We start from the raw sequence: 23,867 nt of genomic DNA, 5'->3' as shown, positions 1-23,867 counted from the left end.
ATGGTATATCTGGCCACCCATTTAATTCCATTTTCAAAAAGTGAACCCATCTCTTCGCTCAAGTGGCGCTCTTCTGCATTTTATTTTCAAACTGCAATTTCCTTTTACCTTCTGGTGGATTATCATGAATTTTTTCATACACAGTCTTTTAGGTGTTCTGCAAGTATTATTTTTGTAGTATTTTTAAATTAGTTTACTAAAGACATTACAGATATATACTTATACTTTCTTATATATTCTTACATAAAACAAAGCTTAAGACTTAGAAGCTAAAAAAAAAAAAAAAAGCATTGAACCAAAGGTGGTGTGCATCATCACTCAAAAAAAGAAAGCAAGAACATATTTAACCATGTTGGGGCATCAGTGTGATCCAGCAGCTGTAACAGTCAGTAACATCAGATATTATTGTTTTGAGCTGACCCATGCATCCATGTATTAACTGTTAGGTTAAAGTTTATTGCAGTGCTGTGTTTCTATATTATAGTTAAATCCCTATCAAAAATTAGCTTTAGACTGGCACGTTTGCTCCATTTGTGACAAATGATGGCAAAGAACAGTACTGTTTAAAGAAACTACCTCGAAAAAAGAGAAGTACATCCCTTGCCTTCTAGACACTCTCAGAATCTTACTTTTATTTTCTTTTAGGTTGGAGATGTTCTCTACTGTGCTGGACAGATTGCTCTAGTACCTTGTACGATGCAGCTTGTTAATGGTGGCATACGTACTGAGGCCATCGTTTCCCTCCGTCATGTTGAGCGAGTTCTTGAAGCTATGAGCCAGAAGACTGCACTCCACCACGTCATCACAGCCATCTGCTACGTAACTGACAGCAAGCACATTCCCATTGCTCACTCTATATGGCAGAAGAAGTTAAGAGAATGTAAAAAGGTAGCTGTGATATCCATTTTCTTCTTTCTGGGTTGTCTTTTTTCCCCCTCTAAGTCTTGTAGTAATATTAGAATTTTCTCAGTACATTTCAGAGGGGTTCAAGTAAAGCTGATACAATAAGGTTTGATTGAGCTGTTATGTTCTGGCTCATAAGTGGTTGTGCACAATTGAGAAAGAAAATTGCTTAATAGAAAGTTATATTCATCACTAACTTTGTCTTAATTCCCCAAAGCGTTATGTTAAAGAACTCTCAGAGAGCAGTCAATTCCTCTAACAAAAATGTGAACAATACCTTATTTGAATTACCTCTGCCCATATATTTTTTCATAATAAGAATTGGGCATTTTATTCCAACTTTTTGTGAGTTGTTCTGTTGCAGTTTTTTCCCCACTCTTTCTTACAAGCAATATTGTCATGACAACAGAGTTTAGCAGCCTACTGCTCATTATTCCTTATTATTCAGCTGAAGTTTTAAGACCAGATCAGGGCATGCCTGTCTATTGCTTGACCCTAGATTATCTCTAACAGCATAATAATTTGCATAGTGATTTATAACAATACCGTAATCATTTCTATTACATATGTACCACTTTTCTTAATAGCCACGGAACACCATGCAAGCATTAAAAAGGGCATGGCCACAAATCTTGTAAATAAAACGTAAATTCTCCACAAACAAGTAAAAAAGAGTAGTAACTGCATAATTGCTGTATAACATAATTTAATATAACTTAATTATTATGGTTGCTCAGGGAAATGCATGGCTTGGAAGCATAGTATATGTTAATATTGCCATAGAAGAAGGGAAAATCCACCTGAAACTTTCCTTCTATTTGCCTTTGCTTTCAGTCTCTGCACTAGACACTTGTCTTTCTGAGTAAAGATGTAGGCTTTACTTAGAACCTTACACATTCCACCTCAATTTATTAATAAAGGACCGTCTTAAATAGTGTTTACTACTCCTCTAAGACCAAGTGTGTTGAATCTGAATTCAATTCAGATTTTTTAATTCAATTCAGTTTTTTGCTATGTGACTGGTTAGTAACAGGTACCATGACCATGAAGCCTACATGCTTTCTTATTTGTAAGATATATGATTTGAGGGCAGATTGGTGGTGTTTACCAGTTCTTTGAAACTTTTCCTTTTTCCAGATAGAATCTTTAGGTCTTCTGTAGTTATTATACATACCAGCCACTCTTTATTGAGTCTTTTATTTCTTCCTCTTACTGAGATGACTGGGCAGTACTTTCTTAGCTACACAAAAAATACTGATGAGGTTTGTTGCTTTTGGGCTATTACTAATATCTGACCCATGTCACTTTTTGATTGTTCAAGCCATAGCTTAAAAATGGGTTGCTGCCTCCACATACTTCTCTGAAGAGTTAGCTGCCTAACAGTTTTCAGGAATGTTTAAGAAAAAACTTCCTACAGGAACATCAAGCAGTCCTAGAGGATGTTCATCAATCTTATGCTGTGCTTATCAGATTGTATCCATTAATGACAGTATCAGAAAGAGCAAAAAAATATTAGCAGATGAAGTAACGTGTGCCACAACACTATCTAAAAATGCTTTGGAAAAAAATTAAAATATCAGTGGGAATGAGGTGTTATTGGCAGCCGGATGTTCCAATTTCCCTATCATTTTGTCAATAGGAGACTCAGACGGAGGAATTGAATTTTTCCTTAGGCTATGCCTACTTTTTTTTGATTAGTAGGAGTTTATGTACACAGCAAAGCAGAGAAAAAGATGTATCAAACACTTCCATTACAAGGAACCAGAGGGAGGAATTGTCCTGCTCTGAAAATACAATTGTCCTGTTAACAGAAATAGAGATTTTGTATTGGAGGAGGAGCACTAGCTGGCATGGTATTAGGAGAATTGTTCCTTTACTCCCAGAATAAGGAAAACAGTAAAGTTTGAAATTTGGAAGAACTTTGTAAAATGACTGATAAATTGTAGGACAGTTGTACTCCCTCGCTTATTCCATAGAATCGGTGAAAACAGGAAATGTAGTATTTACATCCCTTAAAACTCTTTGGAGCAGCCTGTTGGGTGCTATAAGATACTGCCTTTCTGTGTGGAAGCCAGAACACAATAGCTTCACTCTGATGGCATCTGTATTTATGCGGCTAAGTAGCATGTCACTTACTTCTGTAGTTTTGTTTATTTTTTGGTATCCCAATACTACTACAGACAGTTCTGTCAGATTCCGTGACGTGAAGTAATGGTCTGTTTTCTTCAAGTAAACTAGTCAGCCAAATCAAAAGTATTTTATTATTCTTGAGCTGTATTTCAAGCAGTGGCCAAAGGCCTGAATCAATAGCAACCTACAGATTATTTAATAAGAAAAAATGGCATCTCAATTGAAATTGTTCTGCTTCTGTCATCCACAGAAAAAGGAGTTTGTGCAAACAAAAGAATGCAGCTCAGAACTCGTTTCTTGTAAACAATACATCATAAACCATAGAACTAATTATGTTTTAAAGATGGGGTTTAGACTCTACATTTCTGTTTGTTGAATGTTCTGTGTTTAATAGCAAAATGATGGTATATTAAGCTTGAGGTATTTGTATTTAACACAGCGACTAAATCATACGCATCAGAACTGCCAAAGGTTCTTTTCAGAGCACCAAAAATTATTAGCATTCTGTCATATAGTGATGTCTGGTAAATATCCTCTACATAAATCATACTGTTCAGCAGCTTCAGTTGAATCATTCTACATATTTGATGTCAGTAGTCTGTAAAGCACAAAAGGGATTGTATAAATTGTTCAGGACACAAAGAAATTGGACCTAACAGAACATAATATAAAGAGAAGTGTGAGAATTGTTCTCTGGACGTGTTTATATAACACAAAAGTTTTACTTCTAAGAGCAAGATGTGGACACAGACTTGCTCAGAGCTTCGTTTGAGATAAGGCCACAGGGTCAGACATACTTACCTGGACTTGAGAGAACTTCTTGTCATATTGCCAGTGACAGTTGTCTTTTAGGAACTTGAATTATGAACACAAAGATAAATTGACTATGTTTCAGAATAACCAAATTATTTCACTGACAACCGGTGGCTCTAGTAAGCATCAAGGATGGGAGAGGATTGTAAGGGAGGGAGAAAATAGTAACGGTAAGCAGGCTGGACCCACTAGCAACTTCTAACTTGTTTCATTCACTCAGCCACTGGCCCCTTTCTTATTCCAGCATCATTCCTTGCCTCCTACACAAGTCCTTTCCACTGCTGTCATCCTGATTTCCCTCACTCCAGATGGCAGCTCAGTATCCGTGCTCCCAGCGCCAATTCCTGCAGCCTCACCCCTCCAGTATAACCCCGAGCATTGCCTCCCTGAACTCCAGTTATCCACAGCCATCAAGGGTTGTGGTCCTTAGAGCTGGAATCCAGGCCCTGTACCTCTCTTTTCTTCCTTCCTGTGTCCCTTTGAGTCACAATGTCATTGGAAAAGCCATTTGGGGTGACAGAGGAAACAGAAATCTGGTGGAGGGGTGGAAGGTTGTAGTAGAAAGAAAAAAGCAGTGGGGAGGGAAGGATAAGAAAGCAGCCCCACCGAGGTCTCACTCAAAAAAATCCCTGAATCACTGGGCTAACGAAAAGATCTTTGAATCAACATTTTGCACGTACGCAAGAGAGATTTCCTTTGTTAAAACTAGAAGGGGTTTGTAGGAACTGAGATCTAGCGTGAGGGAGCGGAGGTAAGCATTTGAGTTCTGTAGATGGTTGAGGCTGCATTGTTGTCAAAAGAAATTAAAGTATAGTTAAGGGAAGCAGTGCTTAAAATCAAAGGAAAAAACGGGCTGCAGTTGTAGAAATTAAAGGCTAGTTGAGGGAATCAGTAGTTAAAAGAGAAAACAGAGGCTGCAAAAATAGCATAAAGACAATTATGCAAACAAATAATCAAAGGCAAAACCTAGGAAAAATAATTGGAATTAGCAAATACAAATACCAGCCATCAGCAGCTTCCCCCCCACCCTATTTTGAAGTTACGCTCCTTCCACAGCTTCTTTATGATTCCCAGGCACACTTTTGGACATTTTGACACTCTTGAGGGGATACATTTAGGGAGCTTCTCTAACATACCTAGGCAGAAATAGTAACAATGTGTGGTAGAACAGTTTCTGCCTAATCCAGTAGTCAGCATTTGGAGCTTTTTTGGAGGGGGGGGGGGTTGGTTTGTTGTTGGGTTTTTTAAGTAGCCAAAAAAAAAAAAAAAAAAAGCTTATAGCGTTGCTAAAACTTCCTGGAATAAAAACTGACAGTTTTCCAATTAAGTCTCATCTTGTGTTTTTCTTTACTTCACATCTTTTAATGACAGTGTCATGTAATATGATGATTTTATAAGCGGTTTTGCTAACTCATTCAGCAGAGTAATCAATAGAAAAAAATAAGCCAGATGGGTTGTAGTCCATTTGTATTGGGTGGGACAGATGGCATTATTGATAGATGGAAATATTCCAAATAATTATTGTATAATGATATAACAGTGACTGTGCCGCAAAATTTTATTAATTGACTTTGTGTACGCGCTTTCTTCAGTAGGGGTTGAGTTGTACCGTTTAGACAGTACTCCAACTATATTTAGTTGGGAGTTGAGTCCACCCTCTACGTTCTTTTTCCCCTCCCCGTGAGCTTTCCATGCAGAACCATCCCTGTAGTACTTTGTTAGAGTATTTCAAGTGGTGGATTGTACTTCTGTCTGTACAACAGACCCGACGAGACTGAGATGGGCAAGATCATGATTACATTTTTTCCTGCCTCTGCATGCCTACTTTTTGCTTTCTTTTGTTATCCTCATCAATACAAAGAAGAAACATGCTGTACTGTCTCAAGATTTCAGGCATTCCAGCTTGTTTAACTGCTGTGTTTTACTCTTTTTACATCTTGCTAATCCCCAGCAAGATTTGGTATAGTTGGGCCAGTAAAGTATATCGATTTTGATAAACTGTGTAATAGATACTGGTTTGGGCTGTTGCTATTCAAATGTATATTCCATGGCAAAGTACTCTTAATTCATTCTATTCTGTGAGTTAAGAGCACATTAACTTATTCATAGAAAAACTTAGAGGCCATTTGCTGCTTTTGAAATACAGTTCTTGATAAACGTGACTGAATGATAAAAATGAGTTTCAGTTCTTATTTTGATTTGATGGCATGTACAAAACTCAGAGGCAGATTTTCCAGAACTATCTGAAGTGTTATCTCTGATTTCTTTGTTATAAAAAGAAAAATGTGTAGGGAAATACTGTAGTATATTTAGTACACGATGTTTTGTTACTTACACAAAGTTTAGGATTGCCTGTATTTGTAAGTGAACCCAAAATATTGGTGAAAGGAGATTTTGAAACAGTGAAAGCAAGATATATTTTTAAGATTAGAAGACAGGGTTGCATAGAAAGATAATATTTAATGTAATATTCATTCATTTTATACATACTATTTTTTTCTTCAGATGATGATATTATAGATCAATTCCACTCTTGAGTTATTTTATTAGGCAGCTGCCACTATATTTTCCATCCTCAGTAATAAAAAATCTACCTGGTGAAATACTTCCTGTGACATGAAAAAAAGATGTGTCTTTTGGCTTTTATAACACAACTTGCATTGGATGTTAGTTGTCTGGTCCTCTCCCTCCAATAAATTCCTGAGCAAATGTACTACAAACTTTAAAAGTTCTCCAGCCCACCTTCTTCTGACAGAAGCTTTCTTTTTTTTTATGGTAAGCATTCAGGATGAGTGGCTGTGATCCCGTGGTTGTTTCAAATCCAGCAAAGAGTGCTACAGTTGACTTTCATTCTGTCAGGAATGCCAGTCAGGTTGTTGACAATGTGTGTCTTAATAGCATGTAATGCAGAAGTGATGGGAAAAAGATTTGCAATGTTTTATCTGATATATATTGTGAATGGGTTCCTTGCTTACTTCAGCAGTCGGGTAACGATGCCAGCTTTAAGTATCTAAATTGAAACCTCTTGGGCCAGATTTACAAACTATTTAGATGTCAAAAGATGTAAATGAGCCTGAACTAGGATTTTTTAAAAATACCTAAGAGCAGTCATCTAGGGGCGCTGGGCCCATTCTAGGGAGCCCCTGCATCATACCTTCTTCAACACTCCTGTATATACCATTGGTACTACCCTGTGTCTTTCCACTTTGCCTGTCAAATCATACACAGGTCCCAACTTATAAACAAGTTAAATCCTGAACCAGAAGCTGTCTAGCTACATGCAGTGGTTTTCTGGAGTAATTATTACATTTCCATGGCAGTCATTTAGAATGGCTTCGTACATCTGTAACACAGCAGTCTGTTGCATTGTTCAGAGACGCCTGTAGTATTTGAAGTGTACAGACTGTCATGAATTTAAATAAAATTCATGCATTCTCTGACACTTTATCCTAAGTAGAACAGAAGTAGCTTATGCTCAAATAGGGGAAGTCGAAGGTTTTTCTTGCTGCAAAGGATTGGGCAAAGGTTTAAGATCCTCTTTACCTATGGAGAAAATTACCATAAAACTTAAAAGGAATATAAAAAAACCCCAGATTTCTGTGAGAGGATATGTACTTTTTCACCATCCTGAACAGATGTTTGTAAGTCCGTAATATTCAGGTACACGTTTCTTGTATATTTTCTTGTATGTATTGGTTAATATCTGTGTTTAATACAATTGTTAGATTTCCAAATAGTATTGTAAATTCTGTGTCCTATAGATAATAGAATAGGTAATACTAATTTAATTGGTCTCCTTCATTTACCAGTTTCTTGAACAGAATAGTTAAAAAGTGAGTAGAAGTAAATGAATATTATAAAGCTATAAATGATAGATTAGAACCCTGCTTCATTTACATTGCAGTAAAATCTCACATACATTAATTAATATAATTGGTAATATTACCAGAACATTGTCACCAGACGGTACCTATGCCTATCTAAAATTCAGTAGGAAGAAAATACATGTTTCTGTTTCCCTTTTTTGTCTCATCAGGTTTATAACATTTATTTTACTACTAGATGCTATTTTGAATGTTCCACAGTTTGATATATTAAACCAGGCTTCTTTTATGGCCCATGTTAAGAACACGCAGTGCATTCAAATAGTACAGTGGTAGTGGGTCTTTCATCTTGTGCCTAGTGTATTTCATTTCCCCTGTGTTCAGATTAAACAAAGCTTTGGAATTCATTTGAAGCAACTGTAATGAGAATATTTAACACAGGTCAAACGAAGATAGTGGAACTCCAGAGGTCCTTGAAAATAGTCTGCCTTTTGACACTGGCCACGATGCAAGGGGAAAGTGTTGCTACCTTCACTTTTTTTTAAAGGAAGGTTATGATATTCTATTTGTAACATTAGTGGAGCCTTAATGAATTTTAAAAAGGAATATAGTCAACAAAAAGAATAATGAAGTGGTCTACATGATTTTAACTAAAGCCATTACTAGAAATTGCATATATATCTATACATTAAAAAAAAAGATTGTATAATGTTCTAAACAGTATACATGAATTTAACTTGTAGAATGTAAACATAAATATGAATAGAAAACAAGAAAGGAGAGCATTTCTTGTGTGAACGTTTGTGTAGATAGCTACAGATACAATCAAAATCTCAGCTGGTATAAGTCAGCATAACTCTCTGATTTCCATGAACTGATTTACACTAGCTTATTTGCCATTTACAGGTAATATATACATTCATTTGAACGCTGCTTTTCAGTTAGACACAGTGAAGGAATGCATGTCAAGTTATTCAGGGTGGTAAACAGCCTAGTTCATCCAGGCTGACTGATTTTCCCCTGCAGCAGTTCCCTTATGAGAGTTTTTCTGAGTGATTCTTCATCTCCTTTGCTGAAAATATTAATTCTGTTTTGAGCCTGTCACTTTTGTGCGAAGCAAGAGGGCATATATGCATCCACTGTTTGCTAGGCCGGAACCTCTGGTCAAAAGTCTTATGTGTGATGACTGTGAAAGCCATTAACAGGATTTCAGCCCTGAGGCGAGTACCTGTTGTCGGTGCCTCTTTATAGGGAGGAAAATGCCATTTTGGTTGAAAAGTGATCAAGGTTCTACCTTGACTCAGGAAACCTCCCTATTAAACTGTAGTCCTACTTACATGTAGGGCACTTTAAATCCCCACAACGAAGGAAGGAATTTCAGGAAAATCATCAGCTTCAAAGTGTTTTTGTTCTCCTTTGGAGGAGTTAGTCCTGCTGACCAGGACCGAAAGAAGAGCCAGGCTACCACCCCAACCTACATGGGCAGTTTTATTAACAGCTGGTCCTTCCTAAAACTGTAGCAGGTTAATCTCTTTCAGACACTGCAAACGTTCCTTCCAAGTCAGTGCTTCCAACAAGTAGTTTGATGTTAAGTACTAAGTAGCTATTTTAGATTTTGGTCTTTTCCAGGGAGGGAATTTGTCTCTTCAGTGTAAGCTCAATTTAAATCAGAAAACTCAGATCTCAGAAACTAGTCAAATTGCTATACTGAAAGTCCCCTTAAATCTGTGGGCAATTGTCCTGGTTTTGGCTGGGATAGAGTTAACTGTCTTCCTAGTAGCTGGTACAGTGCTATGTTTTGAGTTCAGTATGAGAAGAATGTTGATAACACACTGATATTTTCAGTTGTTGCCCAGTAGCGTTTAGTCTAAAGTCAAGGATTTTTCAGCTTCTCATGCCCAGCCAGGGCACAAGAAGTTGTCACAGGACACAGCCAGGGCACCTGACCCAAACTGGCCAACGGTGTGTTCCATACCATGGGACATCCCATCTAGTTTAGGAACTGGGAAGTGGGAGTGGGGAATCGCCGCTCGGGGACTGGCTGGGTGTCGGTCGGCGGGTGGTGAGCAATTGCCCTGCGCATCATCTGTACATTCCAATCCCTTCATTATTGCTGTTGTCAATTTATCAGTGTTATCATTATCATTATTAGTTTCTTCTTTTCTGTTCTATTAAACCATTCTTATCTCAACCCATGAGTTTTACTTTTTTTTTTCCCCCCCGATTTCCTCCCCCATCCCACTGGATGGGGGGAAGTGAGTGAGCGGCTGCGTGGTGCTTAGTTGCTGGCTGGGGTTAAACCACGATACTCTTCATCATGGTTATGCAAGACCTGGAAAAGCCTTCCTGTTGCAGGAAGGAAACTCAGCTATTGAATAGTGTACTGGGTCTGGCTGGGATGGAGTTAACTTTATTCATAGCAGCCCCTATGGTGCTGTGTTTTGGATTTGTGGCTAAAACAGTGTTTATAACAGGCTAATGTTGCACGATTTCAAAGCATGCTGTTTTTCCCACTCAGCACCCCCAGCGAGTAGACTGGGGCTGGGCAGGAGGCAGCCAAAGGGATATCCCATACCATACAACACCATGCTCAGCAATAAAAACTGGGGAATTCTGTCTTCCAAGGTGGCTATTCCACAGAGGCTGGCTGGGCATCGGTCTGCTGGTGGGAGGTGGTGAATGGTTGCCTTTGCATCACTAGTTTTATTCCTTTCACTTACTAAACTGTCTTTATCTGGACCCAAGAGTTCTCTCATTTTTGCTCTTCCTGTTGTCTCTCCCGTCCTCCTGGGATTCGGGGGTGAGCAAGTGGCTGTGTGGGTGCTAAGCTGCTGGCTGGGGTCAACATCGTCAGGAAAATTCATACCTGGCCTTCTCAAGCTCATCAAAGCTCCAGTCAAAATCAGAGCTCAAAATACCACCTCTTCATTTTGAAACTGTGCAAGAGTCTTACAAGATACAGTTATGAACTTCTACCACCAAAAATTTGAAAGAAAAAGAAAAAAATAAACTCAGGAAAATATCTTCTTTCTTCCAGCGGAAGTACTTCTTTACTAGCGTATAGTACAATCCAAGGGATCCTACTAAATTTCAGTACTTGATTATCCTCATCTCTGATTCTGCGTGCTGGTCATAATAATTTCATTTCCTCTTCCTCCTCCTCTTCTCTGGAGGATATCACACGGCCTTCAAAGTTAATAATAGATTTTCAATTTCCTTACTCATAAAAATCAAAGTAAACCAAAAATTATTTATCCTTTCCTGTACTTCACTTCCAAAGAAGTACGTAAGACAGCGTGAAAGTGAGCTAGCATTATTTTGAAAAGCCTTTAAATTTTTGCATAGCAAAAATGAGCAGAGCTAACTGGTCAATACCCAGTAACATGCATGCCAGCTCAGCAGTGAATAATCACTTTCAGCTTCCTCTGGGTATTTATTCAGCTTCATGGATGAAAAATAAAAATGTTTCCAGCTGATGTGACACGAGTATAGTTCTCATCAATCCTTTAGTTGTAACACAATGAACACAGCTGGTAACGCTTGAAATCTAACTTTGATTTTCTTTTGAACATTATTCGGTGTTAATATTATGCAGGTCTTTATGCATCTCACTTATAAGCACCTATGTGGAAACATCCTGGCCAGCTCCTGTAGTTGACAAAGTAGTTATTTCTGCATATATCACAACGAAGAAGCAAGTGAGTCTAAAAGAGGAAGATGTAACTGTTAACTGATGAAAATACTAATTTTCAATCATTTCTAATTAAGTCGGTAATTTTGGTAAAGTTTTGTCATAATTTGTCAAATGAATGTTCACGTGGAATTGTAGATATCTGTTCAGTAATGCATAGTCTCATAGTCTCTCTGTGCATGTTCTGCAGAATTACATGGGAGAGATGTAGAGGTACACAGATTTTTCTCTTTCCCTCCCTCCTTGTATACATATATATGCATATAGATAAATATACAGGAATATATATTTGTATTTTTTTCTTAGTATAGTAACTTTTAACAAGAATATATATTAATGTATGCCACTTAAAGGCCATTTATTGAAAACTTTCCATTCTAGACAGAAAGTACATGGACTCACCTGCCTTCAGGAACATAAGAGTTAAGATCCCATTATATATTTCAGCAGTAATCTAAGAGACGTATTTTCATATTCAGGAGAAATAGGTTGCTTTCCATAAGTCTCATTCCAATGACTGCTGAGAAAAGTTATACATTTAATTCAAACTTAGCTTATAATTTTTAGGTTATTGTGAACTTTCTCTCGTGAGTGGATATAGTGGGTTTGGCTGGGATAGAGTTAATTTTCTCCATAGCAGCCCCTATAGTGCTGTGTTTTGTATTTGTGACTAATACTGTGTTGATAGCAGACCAGTGTTGGCTGTTGCTAAACAGTGCCTGCACAGCATCAAGGCTTTGTCTTTTTCCAACTTTGCCCACACCCAGCAAGCAGGCTGGGGTTCGGCAAGAAGCTGGCAGGGGACACAGCTGAGACAGCTGACCCGAATAGACCAAAGAGGTATTATATACCATAAATTCATGCTAGACAATAAAAACTGGAGCAGGGGTGAGTCTTTTCTAAAGTAGCCATTGCTCGGAGACTGGCTGGGCATCAGTCTGTTGGTAGGAGGTGGTGAGCGATTGCCTTTATTTTTTCCTCTTTCCTTCTGTTATTCAACTGTCTTTATCTCCATCCATGATTTTTTTTTGCTTTTGCCCTCTCGAGTTTCTCCCCCATCCCACTGTGGGGGGCATGAGCAAGCGACTGGTGGGATCTTACCTGCCACCCAGGGCAACCCATCGCAGTGGACTGCAAGAAATTGCCTGAATTGCATCACCTGAGTTTGACTCCTGTAACACTGAACTGAGGGAAAACATGTCCTACAAAATCCAAGTTCCAAACCGTATGTAGGATGTTATTGACCAAAATAAATGGCTTGACTTAAAATAAAGGTCATGTGCAGTCCTAGTTGTCCTGTTATATTCCATTTAACTGATCTTGCTTTGCAGTCATACCATATTAAAAAATGAAAGTAACTGACTACACTGTTGGAAGCAAACATTTGCCCCCAAAATACTCATAGACGTAAGATGAAAGAATGTAAATGTTTGTATTTTCCACTAAAAATCTTTGTTTACTAAAAAGTGCCACATTCAGAATGATTTTTGTTTGCACATCTACTTATGATATTACTAATAAAGGTGGCTGTCTCAATGAGGTGGCAGTTAGTAGAAGTTTAACAGTGCCACCAGAATTTTCAAATTGTTTTTCTTCTGCCTCCAGCAGCATCACAATTTTCTTCATTGCATACTGCAGAATTTAATGACAGGTTTAACAGGAGTAGCTAATGGTGCTGTACGTGTACAGGTGAACAGGTGATCATAGTTAGAATATGTGAGGTAAAAGCTGACATTGGTTTGAAAATTAGTTCCAGAGCTCAAGGTCAAAGTTCAGAAGGAAAGTAGACTTTCAAAGAAAACATCTTTGCAATCAGTATCTGAAATCTAAATTCTAAATCATAAAATCAGTTATCCTTAATGCCCACAAAGTAGATTTTGACCATTAACTTTTCTCGTTTTCTGTCCCATTCGGGTACACACTCTCAAATGATTTTCAAGTGGAATCTTTTCCATCTTGAACATCCTTAATTCAGTTCAACTCTCTTTCCTAAGTGCTTATTTTTGACACTACACATGAAGAATAAAACCCTCAGAGTGACAGTCTGTGATCATGTTTCATGTGGCAGACTTCATTTGCTTTCAGTTTATATTGCTATCAATTTATGACTTTGTTCCTTAAATAGTTATCTTTTTTCCACATTGTAACTGATATATTGAATGATGTATGTTTGAGAGGTATTTCAAGGAATCTTAACTTCAGTCATTAACTGGTTATCTCTTGGCTCAGGAACCTTTCATTTGTTGAGAGAAAGTTAATATTTTTAAAGCAAATAAACCAGCTTTTCAATATGTAATTATTTTCTTATCAATTTTACATTTTCATGTCCTTTTGAGCATCTGGCATGCAGTGCTTGAATTTACATTTAGCTCTGCAGGAACTGCTTTAAATATTGTTATTATGAAGGAAGAAATCAAAAATCAAAGTGAATTTTTAGTACAATAGCGAGGTATAGGAAGGTGCAATTGCAGTAACAGCAGCCTGCGTTATTGTATAGAACCAACTCACAGCTTGACAGAAAGTCCCTGCTGGGGAGGAAATGTAGGGGAACTGGCAGAATTTTGCTACATCTGCTCCCTACTGCTAATAAGCTTTAACCTGTTTCATTTTTATTATGCTTACTGTTTAGATATTTTGCTTCCAAAATTATATCTGTAACTATGAGAACACATAAAAGGGACCATGACAGGTAGGGCTGTTTAAAAATTTAAAACTACCAGCAAGGGATATTAAAGGCCATAATGGGTAAGATGGTTGCCTTCTCAGTGTGGGTTTTTAGAGTTCAGGCACTGCAGCGCTGGTAGAAAGACTGAGTGTAAGTAGTGGGTAAAACAGATTTCGTAGCTTGAGTAGCTCGTACAGCCAGAAGGCACCGTTAGATCATTTAGTCTGACCTGTATATCACAGACCATTACATTTCACCCAGAAATTCCTATTTTGAACCCTGTGAGTATACTTAGACTAAAATATATCAGACCTTAGGGGTTTAAAATACTTTATGCCACAGGACATGAACCAAGAGGCTGAGCTTCCCATGCAGTAGGAGAGGTGTTTATCAGGTTAGTAAGTACACATGGTAGCACAAATACTTCTGCAAAATAAGCCAAACAACCGAAGGCTTGCATGCACTTAACAGAAGTGAAAATCCCTTCCTGAACCCTTTGACTTAGGGAAAAAAAATACAGGTATTCATATTGTATCAGAGCACTTACTTGTTGAAATGTTCTGCTGAAGCCATAAACAGTTCCTTCCGGAAGGAAAGAAAAAAAACAACAAAAACAAAACCAAAAAACAACCCCCCAAAAACCCCGAGAAACGAAAACACCACCCCCTAAAAGAAACCCAAACCAACCAGAATAAACAAAAGTTAGATTTAATCTCTCATTAGGTATCAGTGAGAGTAATTAAGGGCCCAATAAGAGGGAAAATCTTCTCCTTCAAGCAGTCATATTAATTGTCTAATTCTGAATTTCAGGCATTGTGCTCCTTTGACAGCCATGCTGGCAGTCCTGTGCTTCTCAGGTTCTCAGTCCAGACACATTCATTGCAGTCCTTTGAACATGCTTTCTTCTGAATAATCAGTGCTATAGGTGCTGAGGTTTATAACCATCTAAAAATGTGGGGGAAATGGTATTGTATATTTTCCATTTGATATTATCACATGCTTCCCATAACTGATTATCCAACATTTTAACATTTTTCTTTAGCTCTCATGGTGGCATAACTGTCACATACAATTATGAAATGTATTTTGAAGAGAAATTGAAATGTATAAAATTCAGTGGGTAGCTGAAAACTCTTAAGTCCATGGGGCTATTGAGACTGTGCTTTTAGATAATGGGATAGAGCAAGATTGTCATACTTAGCTGATAAATCAAGCAAAAATGGAAGTCCCAGTCTTAAGTAGAAGATTCTTCTCCATTACTGTGCATGCAGAAGTCTGTGTCTTTCTTTCAGCAGGCCAGTTTGCATTTTCTCTTTTTCTTTCAATTTATACTAACAAGTGATTATTTGAGCTTATTTTTCAAGAAAAGTTTCAGGCTGGTTAAGTCCAGAAAGCAGAGGTGTTAGCCTAGTTACTACAGACTTTGTATACAGTCTTCAGGCTTTCAGTTGTTTGTTCTAGAGACTCATTCAAAGCTGATTATGTCTTCATGGAAATGTGATACTGATTGCTCTTATTTTGATAATGTCACAGAGCTTCTCCATTTCTGAAATGAAAGGATGAAAACACAGAGATCCAACAATAGAAAAGAGAAAAAAAATTAACAAGCAATTGATACCCTAATGTACTAACTGTAATCAAAAGGGAGCTTGTAAGGTTATGTCTTTAATTTCAGCTGATCCATTTTGTGTATCACACAGAAGTGGCGAAAATTTATGCCACTTCTTGGCCTCTGTTGACTATCGTGGTAGAAGATAGAACAGCAAGTTGCTAAATTATTCTGAGTGATATAAACTATAGATTATATATAGTTATTCATCTGATTTCTTATGATCTCTATTTTCATGAGTTTCTGTATTTGCTTATCTTTTTTATATAATGCTTACATATACTTAGAGTAGTACTATTCAGAGACCACTCATCATGAAACTTTTGGTTTTGCAAAGACTTAAACATAATCCTTTATGCACCAAAAAGCTGTCTCAACTTATAAAATCAAATTTACGCTAGATTTATTGTAGGATTTGGGCCCTAAGAGTGGTGTTAGTTAATTTTTGTGCTAGTTTCTTCTGACATACTTGGTTGACTACCATAAAATTTTAGCCCATCATCTTGACAAATTGTAGTAATAGCCAGCAATATATTGTGTAGATTTCAGATTTCCTATACTCTTGCTAATATAACTTGAGGTATGCTCATTTTATTCACATACAAACTTTTCCTCTCTAGGAAAAGTTAAGCTGTTGTGCTTGGCATGTTAATTGCTGACCGTTTCATATCTAGTAATTAATTTTGTATCACTACCATAGCTGCATGCAGAATTTTTCATAATTATTTGAAGAAAACTTAATTTGGATTTTTTTCCCAAATGCCAGCATGTGGAATTACAATCATTACATTAAGAGATTACATTAATTCAAAATCCATTAGAATTACAAAAATTGATTGAAAGTAGCCTTAGAAATAGTACTGCCTCTAAATGTCTATGCCCATTGCCCATATTTGTTCCCCTGTATCTACTTTCCCTTTTTTCTTTTTTTTTTTTTAAATATAGATAAAGACTGCACAAAGAAGAAATTATTCTGAAAAATGTGCTATCAGATGCTGACCAAAAAAAAAAAAAAAAAAGAACCACCTTGTTTTCTTTAGGTTTTCTCTGGTTCAGTAACACCAAGTAAGTACAGGTTCAGTTTTCCAGCTGACATTGTACAAAATAGTTTCTACATGACACAGTGGTAACTGAACTACCATCAGCTTTGTCCAACACATTGTGGAGTAGAGAGGACTAAAATTTCTGAAGAACTTGTTTCTTTTTATTTTAACTGTGTTTATTCCATGGTAAATATTCAGGTTTATAAGACTTCATTTTTAGTCTGCCAGTCTTGTGTTAATATATTTTTGGCATGAAGCAAATAATCTGGTTTATTTCAGGAAGGAATACTAAATGTCAGAGTTTCTTATTTTTGTAAGCTTTGCAAAAAGAATACTCTTAACAATTTTATTGTTATAAAACACTGTGGTATTCATTCTTTGAATTCAGGCGTGCTATACCAGGAATGCATGTGGCCTATTTATTAGACAAACTAAGATGTTGAAAAGGATTGCTTCTATCCTACTTCCTTCAGGAACTGACATTTTTATTCTTATGCAGTTTTCCTAGTGGAATCTTTACTTTTTAAAGTCATAAACCTATTGTTGTGAGAGATTCTAGCAAAGCTTAAACTGGATCTCAGGAGTTTGATGCACTCTGTTTAATGCAGGCAGTGTAAAAGAAATTTTAAATGTATTATTTAAAGGCACATTAATCTTGCTGCTATAATGGTGTAATAATGCATACCATAGAAGGTTTTCATAAACTCAGCTTCTAAAAGTAACATCAGAGTATCTTTCTTTTTGTTCTCCAAGTCAATTCTTTGTAGAGATAGCAATTACGCATTCATCTCTCTCTCTTATAGCCTGATTCCGTATTCAGCTTTGAGGTAGGTAGAACTTAGTCCTTACTCACACAACAAAAACAATATTTCTCATTTGGAACAAATGGAGGATAGTCAAAATAAACAAATTTATGTAATAAATGTTAATAGCTGAAATGTGTACCTTTTTCAATTAAATTCAGTAAAATAGTTAAATGCTTATAGAATGGATTGAGTGTAGGTTTGTCCTATACTCATTATTCCTGTGTTTTCATTGGAATTGTAATAGGTCTGCCTTTGATGATTTTTTTTTAATGAAAAAATACAGTATTAGTTAGAGAAATTCTTTTTTAAGGTTAGCACTTTTAAAGAAGCACTCTGGGTTAGTTTACAACCCTTACAGCCCTGCGTTTTTCATATAACTATGTTCATTGCATTGGGTTCTGGTTTGTTTTGTAGCAGTGTTGTGAATGCATTAGGCATTCATTAGTGTGAGAGTATTCTGTAGCTCTCCTAAATATGCGCAATGAATATCAAGTGAATCTTTACTAAGAACTAAGGCATACAAAATGCAAGGACTTGGTAATACTATGAACCACTGTGATAACTTCTTGTATCTGAGCAGAGCTCAGGAAAGCATTATCCACGCAGCAGTTCAGATAATCGTTTTACTTTAATGTAGAGATACAGGTTAATTACAAGTTTAAAAACCAATTGACAACCGCTGTTGTTAACCTTCCTTTTTGTGATATGAAAGGGCTTGTATTTCTGCATTAAACATGTTCTTAAAAGTGCTAGCTAAGGAATGTAGTTCTACCAAGCTACCTTTTCAGCTTCGGCCTATGCATGAATATAAAGTATAGGAAGAGTTCCCATTCTCGTTTCTCGTTATTAGATCCCTTACTGAATCGGATGACATTTGATAACTGTAGTACTGTGGCCTTCAATAAGTTTTCAGCCGAGCCCTTTGACCCCTTCTATTTCCAGCCAATCATCCTTATACTCCTGCAGATTTGAGTTAAGCATCCATTGCAGAACTTCGTTAGAGGGGTTAAAACACAGCGGACTGGGTGGCTCCAGCGTAACAGGGCTCAAGGTCCCCATTCCTGTGGCAGTGCCTAAAGCAGACAAACCTCCTGCTTGGCACTGTCTGGGACTGTCTGTTGTATTTTGGTTGTCTGTGCTGTCTCCATCGGTGTAAGCAGGAACTGAAGATATAGATGCCCCCCTAAAAGTAGGATTCCAGTTCTCTCTGTGATTCTGCTTCGGGAAAAAGGAGACGAGGGAGCATTGTTTTTCCTCAGGAAGAGGCCGAGAGTAACTACATCAAACTCCCACTTCTTCCAGCCCAATATTCTGATGCCAATACCTCTGCTCAACTAGCTGAAGAACCGCTTCAAAACTGTTGTTACCTGCATTCTTCTGCTTGATTCTCTGTTCACCATTCATCTATAAAATCAGTCTGGAATATTGCAGATAACATAAAACTCCCTTAGAATTACAGAAATATTGGAAAGGACTAGTTGTTGGAAGGGACTAGTGAAAATCCAACCAGTCCAGTCAAGAAAGCCCAGTCATTTTTCTTCACCAAACATACCACTAGTATCAGCTTAAGCATAAATTCTTATGTAAGAACATAAGAATAGCCATAATGGTGTAGCCTCTGCTTAGTATTCTGACTCCAAACAGTAGCCCTAAGCAGATGTGAATAGTAAAAACAGAAAAAGCATATATCCACCCTATTATTCTCCCAACCTCAAACTATTTTAATGCATATTTAAATTAATTAAATTAATTTTAATAGTTACATAAATCATTAATTTTTACATAAATTATTAACGAGTGTATAAATGAAGAATTAACTAAGAATTTTAATATGTCTCTTTTATAATCCCCACTGAACCTGTGTTCTGAGTACTTGTTCAGGCTCCCCTTGAATCCCTGTAAAGGTCTTGCAACCACAGCATTTTCTATCAAGGAATTGGAGGTGTCACCCACCATTGTTCTTTTTGAAAACATGCTCTTACTAATGTCATTTGGTGATCTGTAGTTCTTGTACAGAAAGACAAGCGTGCAAAATCAATTCTTATCCCTATCCGCCCTTCTTATGTCATGTATGATTTTGTAAACCTCTGTCATATTCTCCTTAAGAAGTCTGGAGAACATCTCCAGTCAGACCCTCCAGAGCTTTTTATCATCTTTGTTGTCCTCCTCTGAACACGTTCTGGGTCTAATATATCCTTTTTCAGCTAAGAGATCCAGACTTGTATATCTTACTGAAGGTGAGGATGAACTGTGAGATTCTACAGTGGCATAATGTTACCCAATTTGTTCTCTGTTCCTTTCCTAAGAATTCATAATGTTTTACTTGCTTTCTTGATTACTGTCAACTGTTGTGATTCTTTATTAACCAGTCCATGAAAACTTTCCAAAATGTTACTTAGCTTAGCATGGCACTCTTCTCAGTGTTTACAGTAATATGGCATCAGCCTACTTTGGTATTATAAAATGTCAGATAAATAACAGAGTCACATTCTCAGTCCTCCTAAAATCTACACTGTACCTTCTGGTTTTCCCCTGAGTTATTGAAATGTGTATTGTATCACCAGAAGAATATCAGTATTTTCTTCACAGTGGGGAAAGTCCTTCCTTGAGTTGCGGTTTCTTTCAAAGCAAGGTGTTAAAAAATGAGTGTTCATAGTCCTTCTCTGGATAGGGAACGATATAGATCCAATGCACGTATTTAGAAAAATCTGCTTTTTGGCTTCCTTTCCCAAACTTGCTGGAACTCCATCTTTCCCACCTTTGATAAATTGAGTAGCAGATGATCCTGTTGGCAGAGGGAGGATATTGTGAATCATGTTTTGAGGACAGTCTAACATGAGATTCAGTTAGAGCTGAATCACTTGTCATTTCAAATCTTTGTCCAAAGTTTGGGTATCTACCATGCCATAGCACGACAGAATCAGAATCCTGCCATAGTGTGGTCTCTGAGATGGTCCAGTTTGCATCCATTCCTGAAAGACATTGTTAGAGTCTTTATTTTTAGAGGATGTCTCCTGCACAGCAAAAGGATGTTACCTGGCTTCCTTCTCCAGCCCTCTTTAAATCAGATCATGTAAAAGTACAGCACAGAAGTAGCATCCTTCTCCATATTACCTCAGCAGCCATTGAACCTTTGCGATCTGCTCATTTTCCCCTATGACATACTGACTCCTCCTGGTGCAAAGCTACCTTGCAGTATTTGTTCTTAGAAAGGATTAAATCCTGTGGAAAACCTAACAAGTGGAAGTAGGAATCTTCAACAGGCAGACCCCCTCCCATGAACTGAAAATCATTTGAATACTGATAGCTAGAAAATAAGTGTTTAAGGGAAAATACCTTTAGATGACAGCTACACCTACAGCCTAATGAAATTTGTAAAGATTTGTAAAATTCAGGTCATGCATACTTTAAGAAATCACTGCTTTCAACAGTGTTTGCCCCAACAGTTTTCTTGTTTCTCAATAATAAGAATTTTAGAGGTTCCCAAGAATTATTTGACACTTCTTTTTCAAGAATCACAAGCCAAGCTGTATCCTCTTTTACCTCATCTTTTTTTCCCAAGACTGAAGGTGTAGAAGAAGGACTAGGCAAAAACATGTGCTCCTTTATAGAACACTATACAACAGTATCCCTAAAAACAGGTTTTTCTTCACAGTACCACAGCTGTCCGCCAGAAGTGCTGAATCTCATTGATGAAAGTGCAGAATCAATTGTAAAAAGCAACTTAGTCATAAAATAATTCCTCTTCATTTTCAGTCTTAATATTTACTTCTGTTGTTCCAGCATCATATGAATAGTATTTCTTGGCAGACCTTATATATTCATCCTCATTTGCTAGAGAGGCTATCGTAAAGATCTTCAGCTGTTTAAGACAGTTGTACATTTCTGAAAGGTAACTCATAAATGCAGCATCCATGTACAACACAAATGTCAGTGGTTTCTTGAAAATAAGTCAGGAGAGGTCATTGTTAGAAGTACTTCTGTAAGATTCTGCAGCAGCTGATGAAAGATTATTAGTGCCCAGTAGCTCCATCACTTGTGCTTTGTGCAAACTGTAAAGTTAAAGGTTGTGAGTGCTATGGTACTGTACAGGTGCACCATGAATAGTCTTTCACACAGAATGAATCTCATTTGTTAAATTTGGAAATGTACTTTCTCCTGGCCTTAATTTTCATGTAGTTCTTCATATTCTAAATGGCAGCTGAAGGCAAGCAGAAATAGTGAGTAATTGACTTAACAACCTAAGACAAGTACAGGGAAGTAGAAAAGTTTGTCTTAGTGCTTGATGTGACCTGAGAGAGCTTTTTAGACTTTTTTCTTCTAAACAGTACCTCAGCACCTTGGGCCAGCAAAGTGGCCTTTAAGCCTGAATGAGCATGACTTTTTTTTTTTTTTCTCAGTGCAAAGCTCCAGTATTTCATCTTTTCAAACTGTTTTACAGCACTCAGAGCAGAATTATATTGACAAGGTTAGAATTCATCTCCTAGAGGAGAATACTGGGCTCCTCCTATTAAGTGCTAATGTAACATTTATGTGTTGGTACCTTAATAACAGCCCTGGCTAGCCTAATGAAAGTACTGAAAGCAAACAGTACTCAGTGAGATTTTATTATGACTGAAGTGACTGCAATTTGAGACAAATTGTCCTTGTTTTTGTTTCCATATCAAAACCAGAAATGCTAAAGCAATTGCTACAAGTTTGGTATAGAATTAGACTCCACTATCGTTAATATAGAAGTAAGTGCGTTTTTCATGTAAACAGTTCACGAGGGTCAAGCATCAAAGATATTCTGTGCAAAATGCTTGTCAATAACTTTGTGAGTGAATTTTGAAATAAAGTGCCTGTAACCTGTCATTATTTCTTCTTCTCAAAGTTGAGAGCAAGTGGATGAAAATTGAGCTTGTGAAATGAAGGTACTGTGAGTTATATGGCCTTATCGACTTCAGGCAAAATGACAGGTTTGCCTTGTTATTATTTTTCCTTTCAGAGGTCAGGCAATGGACAATACTACCAGTATATACTGTGGTGTAAGCAAATTGGCATATAAAAGAAGTTATTATCTGTGTACACAAAGAAGATGGTGTAAGTCACTAATATTAAAAATGCTTAATGTATTGCCTCTCCATAAAAATGGAGGAAAAAGTAAGAAAAAAAAATAATCTGCTGGCCAGACTAAGCATTTCAACTGTTCAACTATTTGAACAGTTGTTCAAAAAACCCAAATGTGTTCAGAGAGCTGATAAGTTAATGTAAATTCATACATTTGAGAGTATGTATATCATAAAATGTGGTAGCTTTCCATAAATAGACCTTGTTGTATCCATAATAGGAGTATGAGTATATGCATTTAAGTATAAGGTAACAGCAGACCTAAATGTGTGTACTGGTTTTGGATGGGATGCAGTTAACTTTCTTCATAGCAACCTGAATGGTGCTATGTTTTGGATTTGTCACCAAAACAGTGTTGATAATACAACAGGCTTTTTAACTATTGCTGAGCAGTTCTTGCACATTATCGAGGCCTTTTTCTGTTTCTCACACTGCTCTGCCAGCGAGCAGGCTGGGGGTGCACCAGGAGCTGAGAGGGGACACAGCTGGGACAGCTGACCCCAACTGACCAAAGGGATATTTCATGCCATGTAACATATTCAGCCATAAAAACCAAGGGGAGAGGTCTTTGGGAGGATAGCCATTGCTCACACTCTAGCTGGGTATTGGTCTGCTGGGGGGGTATTAAGTAATAGCCTTTGCATCGCTTGTTTTCTTTTTCTCCTTCCTTTTTTCTTCAGTTTTTAAACCATCTTTATTTTGATGCACAAGTATTCTCACCTGTGCAGCTGGGGAGGGGAGGAGTAAGCAAGCTGTTGTGTGTTGCTTAGCTGCTGGATGGAGTCAACCCACCCAATGTATTGTTCCTAGTTTAAAGCTCTTATTTTGAAACATTATATTCACTGCCTATACCTGTTAACATGCTACAGTGCAATTTTTACTAAAATTTTTTACAAATTTAGCAGAAAACCTGTCCCACTTCTTTAATACCATCAGAAGAAAAGGAACTCGGTTACTCAGAGTTAGCTTACCAAGTTAGCTAATTAGATGTGCTGGTTGATGTGAAAACAATTTAAAGATACTTTCTAAATGAGCTCTGCTACCAAGAAAACACGTTTTCTCTTCTAGAGGGTTTGTTCAAGATCATTCTGCTGTTCAGAACTATCTGAACTGTATCTTTGCTGTATCTGAACTGTGTCTTTAGTAGTCCAGCTTACAAAATAAATCTTATGTGCTTTACTAACTCTGTAGTTCTGTAGTTTTGGTAGTTCCTACCATTTCTGTTCTTCAAAGACCATTGGTACAGACAAAAGTTACTGTATGCAGAAAGACTT

At 37.2% G+C, this 23,867-nt stretch overlaps 1 protein-coding gene across 2 annotated transcripts in view; it reads left to right on the top strand.

The window, feature by feature from the left end:
• DPH6 (diphthamine biosynthesis 6) overlaps positions 1–23,867 on the top strand; it is a 215,357-nt gene that overhangs the window by 147,543 nt on the left and 43,947 nt on the right. The window contains exon 13 of one of the 2 annotated variants that reach the window (XM_049825128.1): positions 646–888. The exons of the other annotated variant lie outside the window; for it this stretch is intronic. Coding sequence (XP_049681085.1) covers positions 646–888 — 243 coding nt within the window. The remainder of the gene's footprint in view (positions 1–645; positions 889–23,867) is intronic. 2 annotated transcript variants of the gene reach the window in all.

This window comes from Accipiter gentilis, chromosome 22 (genome assembly GCF_929443795.1).
Source record: "Accipiter gentilis chromosome 22, bAccGen1.1, whole genome shotgun sequence".
NCBI classification, from domain to species: Eukaryota; Metazoa; Chordata; class Aves; order Accipitriformes; family Accipitridae; genus Astur; species Astur gentilis.
The sequence above is the reverse complement of the archived record's forward strand: the minus strand, read 5'-3'. Positions and strand labels throughout refer to the sequence as shown.